General features: G+C 45.1%; 1 protein-coding gene across 11 annotated transcripts in view; it reads right to left on the bottom strand.

Annotated features, from left to right (window-relative positions):
- Positions 1-12,690, bottom strand: part of TNS3 (tensin 3) — a 430,864-nt gene that overhangs the window by 27,392 nt on the left and 390,782 nt on the right. For all 11 annotated transcript variants that reach the window (XR_012901850.2, XM_006136339.5, XM_006136336.5 and 8 more), the window contains 3 exons: positions 8,372-8,540; positions 3,565-4,202; positions 2,779-2,865 (listed from right to left, as the gene is read on the bottom strand). Coding sequence is in view for 10 of the 11 variants with exons in the window: in XM_006136339.5 (XP_006136401.3) it covers positions 2,779-2,865; positions 3,565-4,202; positions 8,372-8,540 (894 nt within the window). In the remaining variant the exon portion in view is untranslated. The remainder of the gene's footprint in view (positions 1-2,778; positions 2,866-3,564; positions 4,203-8,371; positions 8,541-12,690) is intronic.

The following is a 12,690-nucleotide window of genomic DNA, read 5'->3' as shown; positions in this document are numbered from 1 at the left end:
GATTTAAATATCCCCCGCGGCATTTAAATAAAAATGTCCACCGCTTTTTTCCGGCTTTTAGAAAAGCCGGAAAAGAGCGTCTACACTGGCCCCGATCCTCCGGAAAAAAAGCCCTTCAAAGTAGGAATAAGATCCTCCGGAAAAGGGCTTTTTTTCCGGAGGATTGGGGCCAGTGTAGACACTCTTTTCCGGCTTTTCTAAAAGCCGGAAAAAAGCGGCGGACATTTTTATTTAAATGCCGCGGGGGATATTTAAATCCCCCGCGCATTTCCCTATTGAGATTTCAAAAATTACCATGCCCCTTCCGGAAAAGGGGCCAATGTAGACGAGCCCAGGGAGTGCCTGATTCTGATACTGGAGTCTTTACATGTGTATCATATCTTATATGTTAAGGTCCTTCTGCCTTTTGTGAAAATAACATTTCCCAGGGTTGGAACAAAGGTTAAACCCCATAAATTCAATATGTGCAAGAAGTCACCAGTGCAACTAGATAACTGCTTGGCAAATCAGGAAATGGCAAATATAAATAATCAGACTGCTGTCTGAATAAGCAAATGCAGTGCTTTACAGGTTCATGTGAATTTTGGACTGCTCATCTACAAAAGATGCAAATCCAAAGGGCGATAATAGATTACTGCATTTATATGTGTTGAGGCTAATGTGAATATGCAAAGCTGTGCAATTCAAGAGAGTGTTTGCCTTAATCTGTCTAAGTATGTACTAGATCAGTTTCCATTTGTCATAGGATTCCTCCCTCAGGCAAAGGGGAAAAAAATCACTCACACTTCCCATTAAGTATTTTTAAAAGAGGGAAGAGAAATTATATTGGTTGGACAAAAGTGAATAGAAAACTGTTGGGAAGCATAGTTTTAAAACTGTACAAGTAGCAGCCTGTTATTTTCTTCCTTTCCTCTTTGAGCTCAACAAGTCAAAAGTCATCCTTTGAACATTCAACTCACTAATGAGACCTGGACTAGTGAATCTTCGGATTTTTTACTACTTTCTTTTCACTATGCTTTTCATTTAACCTGCAATGTAAGGGTATGTCTATACTACATGGCTCCATCGACGGAGCCATACAGATGAGCTTTGTAGACATAGCAAAATGAAGCGGCAATTTAGATAATCGCCGCTTCATTTACATCAAAATGGCTGCCACACTGTGCCAATCAGCTGTTTGTCGGCATAGCGCAGTAGTCTGGATGCTCAGAGGTCGACATCAAAAGCCTTTGTCGACCGCCTGGTAAATCTCATCCCACGAGGCATAATGGGGCGGTCGACAAAGGCTTTTGATGTCGACCGCCGAGCGTCCAGACTACCGCGCTATGTTGAAAAACAGCTGATCGGCACAGCACTGCAGCCATTTTGATGTAAATGAAGCAGCTATTATTTAAATCGCTGCTTCATTTTGCTAGGTCTACAAAGCTAATCTACATGGCTCCGTCGACAGAGCCATGTAGTGTAGACTCACCCTAAGAAGCCACAGGCAACCTCACCCTCTGAGGGCATGTCTTCACTTGCCACGCTGGAGATCACTCTTCTGGTGTTTGATTTAGCATGTCTAGTTAAGAGCCATACATTGAATACTGAGGGCAGCTCCAGCGGATGCCGGTACTCCTTGCAGTTGAGAGGAGTAAGAGAAGCCAATGGGACCATTTGTTTTGTCTGTGAAGACAGTGCCAAGCTCGGCTTAAGGTAAGCTGACTGTAGCTATGAATTTTCCTTAGCTGGAGTTGTGTACCTTAAGCCAACCTTCCGGGTGTAATGTAGACATGACCTGAGAAAATATGCATGACTAAACCAACAATGGTTCTCAAAGCATGGTCCACAGACCACTAGTGGTCCATCACTGTCTTGCAGGTGATCCATAGGCTCAGGGCTGGCAACCTCCATAACAGCTCCAGCCCTGCACTTCTTTGCCCAATGAGGTCAGCTTCCCACTGCAGGGAGAGGGAGAGTACCAAACCTCGTGGGCCAGTCTAGCTTGCAGGGAAGGGGGGAAGCAGCTCTGTACATCGCCATTCCTCCTCCTCCCAGCTGGGGAAATGGCTGCATAGGAAACAACTCGCCTGGAGGCTTTCCCTGCTGTTCCCATTGGCCAGAATCCTAGCCAGACACCCCACCCTCAGCCCACTCCTGCACCCTATTACCTGGCCAGATCCCTCTTACCCTAAGCTTATTTCTGCACCCAACCTCCCAGCCAGATACCCCACCCTCAGCCCACTCCTGCACCCTATTGCCTAACCAGAACCCCCATCCTCATCCTGCTCCTGCATCCATTTTGTCATCATGGGTTGTTGGCTGGTGGTCCATGGAAAGATTTGTGTTGAGCAGGGTGGGTTGTGGACCAAAAAGTTTGAGAACTACTTCACTAGACGGGATCCAGCAAATTCATTATTTGCCAGTAGCTGAAGGCTATGTTGGCTATGATTCAAAGGGATATTAAAGGCCATCCAATCAGAGAAAACTATAAAAATCATGTCTGCTTCCAACAGCCTCATCTTAGCTATAGGACATGCAGTCCTAATTTGGAACAGTCATAGTCTAGAGATGTCATATTCCATTAAACAGGATTCAGATTAACTGAATGTTGATTAATGGAATGCCCCGCAACAGGCTACCACGTAATACCCTCGGATGTCCTGGAACCTGTCCATTGGAAGGTTGAGGCAACTGCCATGGGACCCTCTCCCCCAAAGTGCAGGGACTGAAGTGGCTGCCCCCAAACCGTTTTAAGGACGGGACAGCTCTGACCGGCAGCACATATATTTGGTATACCTTGTTCTCTTGAAATATCTGGCTTGTACCAAAACTTGGATGTATCTTGGACAAATTTCACTGTCACCTGCTTATCAGTTGGATGTTCTGTTAAAGAAAGGTAAAAGAAAATTTAAATAAAATCAATCAACACCATAATCACAAGGGGCATTTCCAGCTGCTACCTCTCACCTCAGACAGTGAGGTGCTGATTAATTTAGGAATTCAGAGCTCAACGACAGGAAATGGGGGAAGAAGGGGACAGGAACCTCACAATTAAAATGGTAGTCTAGGGGAATTCTGAAGCTGCTCTGAGAAATAAAACATACATCACGTGATACTCTGATTAGTGCGAGTGCTATTAAAATTCCATTTCTCACAAGCTATAAAATATGAAAACTCAGTCAATATCTGACTTCCCAGTAAGGTCTGGCTAAATATTAACACAAAGAATGGACAACAAACAGCCACATTTAAAATATTCTTGCCATGAGCCTAGCAAGGAAGTAGGACAAAGCCAGCTCTTAAGAGGAATTGGCGCAGTTACCAATTACTTGTGGGCTGGAAAGCAGAGATATGGCTGCATTTGACTGACACATCCAAAAAGACTGAGAGAAAGCACTTTGGAGTTTAGTCTTTAAAAAACAATACATCTAATATTACTCAAGTGTCTCCTATTACCAGAAACATTTGCTTCATTTGCTATTCAACATTAACTGTTATATAAAGTATCTCACATCCCACGCTACTTACACACTCATATAAAGTGTCAGTTTAACCATGACTATGTCCCGATATAAAACTTACCCAGCAAAGGAGAAGTGCTTAAAACTTTTGAAAAATCAGGCAGGACATTTGGGAATGGGATGCTGATCGTGCTCCCACTATGAGGGCTGGAGAAGCCACTCGAAGAAGGAGAGATGGAGCCAAAAGAACGGTCTCCCTCAGAAGTCCTCTTCTTCTCTGGAAGAGGTGGCTGTGGGTGCAAGTTCATCCCATGGTGTTGTTGAATTGGGCTGCTCAGGCTTTTGTGTCCAGATTCCACTGTAAGCAAGTTGTGAGCCAAGAAGCCATTGTCCACTGTATTTGCCAGTGGTGAGCTCATAGTTTTGGGAGAGCTGCTAGCGTTAGCCATGAAAACAGCTTGTTTTTCTGCCCGTGGTGGGCTCCCGCCTACGCTGGCTCCACCATAGTTCAGGTAGGCCCGGGCACTGGGATGAGCAACAAGTTCTTGTTGCTGGTCCAACGATGAATCCTCTCGGCTGTTCAAAGAGATGACCTGCAGTCCTGGGGACTGGAAATGAGACAAAAGCAATCCATCCTGAATGGGACTTGAAAATTCTGAGGGCACAAGGTAATTTCCTGTAGGCCTGCTTTTTCCCAGCTGGGGTGAAGGGATGGCATTAGCATTGCTTTCTAGCCAATGGCATTCAGTCGCAGAAGGGCTGTTCAAAAGAAAATGTCAAAATCATTCCCATATGCTTTCAAAACATTCCATTGCACAATGCCTTTATTCCAAGTTTTAGCAATAATCTTTAATAGCAATACATAATACTCCTAAGCGAGACAATAAAACCTGACATTTCTATAGCACTTTTCACATCCCGAGACACTTTAATTAACTGAGCCTCCCGGCCACATATGCTAGACATCATCATGCTCGTTTGACAGGTAGGGAACTGAGGCACCAATGGTTCAGAGACTGGCCTGTGATCAAACAGTAGGTTAGTGACAGAGATAGCAATAGCATCCAAGCTCCTTGACTCTCCCAGTACTGTTTTTAACTATAACAGTGTTCATAGTAAAGAAGAGGGTCATAAAGTCAACTGGGAAATTCAGGTGCATATACGAAACACAAAGAGAACAGTACAAAACATAGAAGATAGCGTGCCACACCAGAGACACTTTTCTCAAGGTTTTGCTTCACTCACAAATCTAGATGTTTGAACATTAAAGACAGGACTGTTCCATTTCTATATATCAATGTGCAGAAACACCTCCACTCCTGAACACAACATCTCTCCATGAGAAGAGTTTGAAAAAGTAAGGAAAATGTATACCTTCCCACTACACATACTTCTGAAAGTCCTCTGCACTGAAGCTATGTCTTAAAAATATATTAGCAAATACTTCGGATAGAGGTTGGGGTAGGGCTGGGTTGGAAAGAGAGAACAAGCCTGCACAGTATAAATGAAGGGGGGAAAAACTGAGCTAAGAACTTAAAAATACAGAGAAGGGATTTAGCGGAAAGGGTGCTGTGGAAACAGATGCCAGGAGATCTATGCATGCCACAGAAACAGCTCAATAACAGTGGAAATAAAGAAATGAAGACATCAGTCAAAATTTTTAAAAATGGAAAAGCTAAAGGGATTTTGAAGACATTAGAAAGAAAGGAACACACAGTCTTGAGGTGAACTTCCAAATGAGAGATTTACAATTTGATTTTGTGCTGTCACCAGCATTGGCAGTAGCTGACACTGAGCTCTTAACTTTCTATTTGAAATTCATGGGTATTTATAATGACAAGCTGCATCTTTACAGACAGCAATCCTAAAATATTTTATTGGGATTGGTTACTATGATTCACAATTTCTCAGGCTGGAAACATGCCCTGGTTTTAAGCAAAACCAGAAGAGAGGAAAAGAAACAGAAAGTGGAATCAATAGCATTTCATCAGGATGCTTATTAAGAACTTAACATTTCATCTGGGTAGCATCAGCTTAATAGAAGGGCAGTTCTGAAAACTACTGTGGAAAAAGATGGCAATTATCTCTGAACAGAGATGGTAATCAGACACGCAGAATAGTGAGAGGTGAGCTCAGAGCTCAATAACAATCTAGCATGGGGAGCAGGGCCGGCTCGAGCTATTCCTGCGCCCCCGTCAGTGGGCACGTGATGCATGCGTGGCTCCGCCCCCAGGTACACGGCACATGTGCGGCCCCGCCCCCCAGCGCGCTGCACACCTAACAGCGTGGCACCCGATTGCAGCTCTAAGGGGCGCCACGTGGCCCCCAGCCCCGGGCGTGCGGCGCCTGATGGCAGCTCTAAGGGGCGCCGTGCAGCTGAGTGCGGCGCCCCTTACAGCTGCCATCAGACACCCCCCATAGGTTGGCGCCCCAGGCAGCTGCCCAGCTAGCCCTCCCCCCCCCCCCCCCAATCTGGCCCTGGTGGGGAGAAGGCAAAAGAAAACAGTAGTTCTCCACCTAAGTGTCTGGGAACAGCGAGGCCTATTTGGGATGGCTAGGCAGTTGGAGAGCTATTGGGTTGTACCCACCTGTCCTTGTTCATTTTACACTTAAATCAATTCTATGCTCATGGGACAGGGATCAGTTTTTTGTATGACCTTGTAATCTGCTTAGCACATGGAGTCCATGCTCCTTGATTTGGGTCCTAGATGCTACTATAAAACAAATAATAATGAATGAGTTTTTGAGGCAACTGGGCAGTTGAAAGGGAAACCAATGGTTGACCCCTGGTTTTTTAACTGTTCCCCTCATATATTTTTCAAATATCTTTATCATTAGAAATATGTGCTAAAATGATACACACTGTAAACTCTTAAGTTTTCTGCACCAATATGTTTTGAACATGAAACATTATGGAATTTCCCCCACATGCCTGTTAGTAAAAATATTGAGACACTTTTAGCACTCTGATAAGTATGTATGAACTTGCATGGACATTGAGCGAAGCAGCTGAATTTAAAAGATTTAGATCTCTGTATGTATTCTGAAATAAGGAAATAGGAAGGAAGATCAATGTAGATGGGATCGAACTAGAGAACGTAGAGAAGTTCATGTATCTGGGGAGCAATACGACGTATGATCTAGACTGTAAGAAGGAAATAGCGACTAGAATAGTGAAAGCAAGAGTGAGTTTGAAGGCGATGATAAGATCTGGAAAAGTAAAGCAATTAACTTAGGAACGAAGCTGAGCGTCTTGAAAACGTGTGTACAGTAAAACTCCGATGGTCCGGCATCTGATGGTCTGGCACTCCTGATGGTCTGGCACCATCAGGAACCCGGAAGTGGTCCGGGCAGCCGGACCATTGGAGCTGCTCTGCCCCCAGCTTCCCCAATTCAGCTGCTGCTAAAACTGACCAGCGGCTGAATTGAGGAAGCCGGGGGCAGAGCAGCTGGAGTGCTGCCGGGTAGGTCCCGTAGCGCTGCCACTCAGGGCTGCGGGACCAACCAAGCAGCACCCCAGCTGTCCCCGATTCAGCCGCTGCTGAAACTGACCAGCGGCTGACTCCAGGAAGCCCGAGGCAGAGCTGCTCTTCCCCGGCTTCCTGGAATCAGCCCCTGATCAGTTTCAGCAGCTGCTGACTTGGGTACACCTGCGGCAGAGCAGCTGGGGTGCTGCCGGGTTGGTCCCTGCAGCGCCGAAGTGCGGCGCTGCGGGGACCAACCCCGCAGCGCCCCAGCTGCTCTGCCCCAGGCATCCCCAAGAGCAGCTGGGGTGCTGCCGGGTTGGTCTTGCTGCGCCAAGGGTTGGCGCTACCAGACCAACCAGGCAGCACCCCAGCTGCTCTGCTGCAGGCGTCTCCGATTCAGCCGCTACTGAAACTGACCAGAAGCGGCTGAATCAGGGACGCCTGGGGCAGAGGACTATCGGAAGGGGGGGGGCTATGAGGGATCTGGGGTGGCATCCCCCCACCCCACCCCAGACTTCTCATAGCCCCCCCTTCTGATAGTCTGGCATATTTGATAATCCGGCACCCCCTGGGTCCTAAAGGTGCCGGATTATCGGAAGTTTACTGTATTTAGCAGCATGTTGTATGGATGTGAGACATGGGTGATAACAAAAGATTCGAAGAGAAGGATATTGGCATTCTAGAGGAGTTGTTATAGAAAGATCCTGAGAATAGGATGGATGCAGATGGACACCAAAAAGGAATTACATAAGAAGATACAGCCGAAAGAGAACCTACTGCACAATGTTATACAACAGAAGTTACAGCTATTCGGGCATAACTGCAGAATGAACGCCGAACAAAAAGTTAAGACCCTGGTATTCGGCATAATGGATGGTCCGAGTAGTAGGAGAGGCAGACCCCACAGAGAATGGGTAGATGATATAGTCGATTGGTGCGTAGCTAGTCTACAGAAATTAAGCCACTCCGCACTGGACAGGGAAAGATGGAAGGAAATAGCGAGGGAGGCATTAGACACCAACGGGCGTTGAGCCCATGGTTGTTGATGATGACGATGTATTCTGATAAGTAAAACTTATTCTTAGACATGCAAACAACCTCTATAATTACTTGTAAAAATTCTAAGTCATACACACCCCTTCAATACATGTATGTAATATATAAAAAATATGCTCAGCATTTCTGAAAAATAGATCATTACTTAGCTTCACTGCAAAGTTAATTTGGGTTCTTAGTCAAGTGTTGGCACTAAACTGAGTCACATTCATCCCCAAAATCTCTTGCTCAAATGTGGTGGGATTTTATCTGAGTTGGCTGGCCTGAAAGAGTGTGTAAGCTGAAACCTCCAAGTGGTAACATGGACATTCTGCAATGTGGATACAGGCCTAATGACATAGCTAGGGATATATTTTATAAGCAGCAAACTTTCAGGTAGTACAAAAAATCCTGGCAATTTCCCACCTTTCTTCGGTTGGGATGGGGTGATTACTGGAAATACATGCAGATACAAAAGGCCGCTGACACAAAGGAGCTGTCTGCATGTCAGTTCTCAGCAAAGCGGGATTGGTGCCCATGGTGCTATCAGTCATCACAACCGAGTGGTTAAGGCCTTCAGTGTAACTTCGAGATTCTGCAATAAATGAAAGAAAAATATTTTAAAAACTCAAATTCACCGACATTTCAGGTGCAGATTTCATAAAAAAAAAAGTTGCAAAATAACTTACAGATTCATTGTTCCTCTAGCTCCTTCTTTTAATATGAAACATACAACAGACTTTTATTCCCTTGATTTTGAAATTGTTCAGATTTAATTAAAATTAAATATACAACACTGCATTGACTGTTGTAAATTTCTAGCAAATGAGAAAGAGCACAGAATTTCAGTACTCAAGTTGACTGATTAACTCTCCAGGGTATGTCCTCTAATTCTTAAGATGTGAAGAGATAAAATGGACTATTTAAAATTCTTTCCCCTTTTTTTCCCTGTCTGGTAGGTGTAAGACAGAAAGATGTGTAATCAAGTGTCACATGTCAGCACATACAAAATCCTTTCTATTCATCCAGTCACTGAATATCTAAGCTCTGTATCACCTGCATTTAGGCTCTGATTATTCTCCTGCTACTCAGCTGTAGTTTTGATCAAATGGAAATAAAAAGGACAGAGCTAGGGTTAAAAAACACTCAATTGGGGCCTGGCAAATCTGGGCTTATTTCCAGGTGCTGCTGCAAACTTCAGGTGTGACCCTCTCGATTGAACTGGTTTAGTTAGATCAGTACTCCAATCCCAAATGATTTGTTTTTGATATAGTTAACATCTGTATAACTCCTAGTGTGAACAGTGGTTTTTAGTTTATTACTCTTCACTTACAGGAATAAGCTATACTGATATAACTGTGTCCATGCTAGAAGGCTGTACTGCTTTAACTATGCCAGTTGCAAACCAAAGTCATTTATAGCAGTCCAAAAAGTATGTAGATAAACCATGAATTCAACCCGTTCTCTCACGTACATAAGACCTTACCCTCTGATCTTGCAAATGCTTAAGTATTTGAATAACTTTGTACACAGGAATAATTTCATTGACCTGATTGTTTGCAGGACTGGAACCTAAATAAGGTGATTACAACTGAAATGCGATGTGATTACTGTTCCCTGAGTTAAGATACTTAAAGAAGACTGAATAAGGCACAAGAAAGCAGTTTGTAGATGTTCCTGCCCTGGCTCTGGGGAATAGCTAAGATGACCTAACAGGTCTTTTCAATATCTGACATTTCTGATTCTGTGAATGGAAAAGAGAGGAGGTTCTCTGTATTTCAGTATGCTGTACTGGATAACCAGGTCTCAGAGGGATAGGCATGTTAAAAGTGTGGCCTTCCTTTACCTTCAGTTCCAAGGAGGGCAAGGTGATTATGTAGTCTGAAGGTGGGCGTGGAGTACTTTAAGACAAATACCTGAGATAACATCATGAGCAAATCAATGCTTTGACTCAAGACTATTCTAATTCCTCACGTAGCACACATACTGTAGGGTGTAGCAAAATGTCAACCTCCACAAATTTAACCTGCAAGGGAAAGAATTAGGGGGGGAAAATACTTCCTGCTACTCTCCTACCCTAACATCAGACCTACAAAGTAGACTAAAAAATAATGTAGAAAGGACTGATTTTCTGAAGACTCTGAATCTACATCTGCTGCAGAGTTGCAGGGCCTCATTCTGATCTCACACTGGTGTAAATGTGATTGAAACCAGACTCGCAGTACAGCGGTGCTGGAACCATTTATAGGGTGGGAGTACGGAGAGCCACTGAACCAAACTGTAAACTCTGCATATAAAGGAAACCACCTCCTAGCAATGGGTGCTACCCATCACCTTTAGTTCCACACAATGTCATAAATAATGTCATTTTACCACAGGACCAACCCTCAACGGCTGACTTAGGCCAAACTCCAACTGAAATCAGTCGGGGCTTCTCTACACTAAGGCTTTGTCTTCACTTCTAAGTTTAAAGTACAGGTACGGCAGGGCTGCCCTGGCAGTGTATCAATATGGCACTGTAGTTACAATACCAGCGCTCGGTGAGAGCTTTCCCAGTATTGTAGGTAAACCACCTTCAGGAGGGGAGCAGCTAACAGCCCTGGGAGCCTGTTTACACTGGAGACAGAGATGCAGCCGTGTTAGTCTGGTGTAGCTGAAACAAAAGACAGGACTATGCAGCACTTTAAAGACTAACAACATGGTTTATTAGGTGATGAGTTTTCGTGGGCCAGACCAACTGGAGTTATAACTTCTTATGCCATAGAGAGGGGCTGTGTCTACACTGGGCCACTTATTCCGGAAAATCAGCCGCTTTTCCGGAATAAGCTGCGAGCTGTCTACACTGGCCCTTGAATTTCCGGAAAAGCAATGAAATCATCCACTATTCCGGAAAAACTATTCTGCTCCCGCTCGGGCGTAAGTTCTTATTCCGGAACACTGTTCCGGAAAAGGGCCAGTGTAGACAGCCCAGTAGTCTTTTCCGGAAAAAAGCCCCGATCGCGAAAATGGCGATCGGGGCTCTTTTCCAGAAAAGCGCGTCTACATTGGCCACAGACGCTTTTCTGGGAAAAGGGCTTTTTCGGAAAAGCAGCCTGCCAATGTAGACGCTCCTTTTCCGGAAAAACTGAAAACGGAATAGTATTCCGTTTTAAGCAGTTCCGGAAATTCATGCCAGTGTAGACACAGCCAAGGTGTTTTTTTCACACCCCTGACAAAAAATGTGCAGACCAGTAAATTGGCAGTCTTCCCACCTAGCAGTTTTAGGAGCCTACGGTCTCCCACCGCTTAGAACATGCTGATGTACAATTGCTCAACTGCTCAATTGCTCTTGTTTAGGAGGTGTTAATTAATTTGTGTTAGAGCCTAGCATCACACCTTTATTGTCTAGTCTAGATAAGAGCTAAGAGCATGGGTCTGCAACCTATGGCTCTCGAGTCAAATATGGCTCAGTATGGAACCAAATATGGCTCTTTTGTCATTCCCAGAATACGTGCAACTTTTTAAATTAAAATGAAAAACTCAAAATTTTAAAAACGCATAATTACTCATGTAGCTTGAACGCGTGCATGAACCTGAGTTTGACCATTTATCATGCAAATGTCAAAGATATGTGTGAAAAGATGAAGCAGCAGAAGTCCCATTAAAAAGTCTGCTAATCAAAGTTTCATTCATTCTATTATTAATCATCATGTCGATGATCAATAATATTACGTTGTATATTTTTAGTCATGCAAATGGGCTCTTTGTTGACCAACTTCTTCTGAATTTTGATGTAATTTGACTCGGTGGATTGAAAAGATTGCTGACTCCTGCCTAAGAGCTACCCACTTTCCCTTCCCCAAGCTGTTGTAGGCTGTACAGCAGTGGTCCCCAACCTTTTGGGGCTGCCGGGCACCCGGGGGTGGGGCCACTGACGCACCGGGCACCCGGGGGCGGGGACACTCATATGTCGTGTGCCTGGTGCCGGCGCCACCCATGCGCCACACTCCCGGGGCCAGCGCTGCTCCTGTGTGGGGTGGGGCTGCCCATACACCATGCGCTCGGGGTTGGGGGGGGGGGCAAGTTCACCCATGCGCTGCGCGCCCGGGGCTGGCGCCTCCCCTGTGCCACACACCCGGGGATGGGGATGCCCATACAGCGTGCACCTGGAGCCAGCACTGCCCATGCGCCACGCCTCCAGGGGCGGGGCGGCCCCAATCACTCAGCGGGCGCACAGAAATGGCCCAGCGGACGCCATGCTGCCCACGGGAACCACATTGGGGACCACTGCTGTACAGGGTTAACACGGGGCAAATACTATGAAGGTACTTGACCTATATGCTGGAAAGCTGGGACCAGGGAGCCTGTTTACATAATTTCTCTTCACCTTACCATACCTGATTGCTGCACAGAACCTGTGGGACCTCCCTAAATGCCAAGATGTTCTTCCCTGGGATCATTTTGAAAACAGCATATGCAGTTTCCAGAGGCTAATACAAAAACAGAAGCAAGGCCAAGAATTGACCATTAATATTATTTATTTGCATCTCTGAGAAAATTCACCTTGCGTCTGGGTTTGCTCCCTAACTGTAAAAGGACTAGATAGTTACAATGAATCTCAGGAAGAGGGCAGGGGAGTAGAATGATCCTTTACAAAGAGTTTTAAAGCATCTTAAGGAATCCCAGCTACATTCATAAGAGCCAACCCAAATTACAAAAACAAAACCACAACATTATTTTACAGACAACAGTGACTATTAAAAGGG

Source organism: Pelodiscus sinensis, chromosome 2, assembly GCF_052426305.1.
Source record: "Pelodiscus sinensis isolate ZL-2025 chromosome 2, ASM5242630v1, whole genome shotgun sequence".
NCBI classification, from domain to species: domain Eukaryota; kingdom Metazoa; phylum Chordata; order Testudines; family Trionychidae; genus Pelodiscus; species Pelodiscus sinensis.
This window is presented reverse-complemented; position numbering and strand designations above follow the sequence as displayed.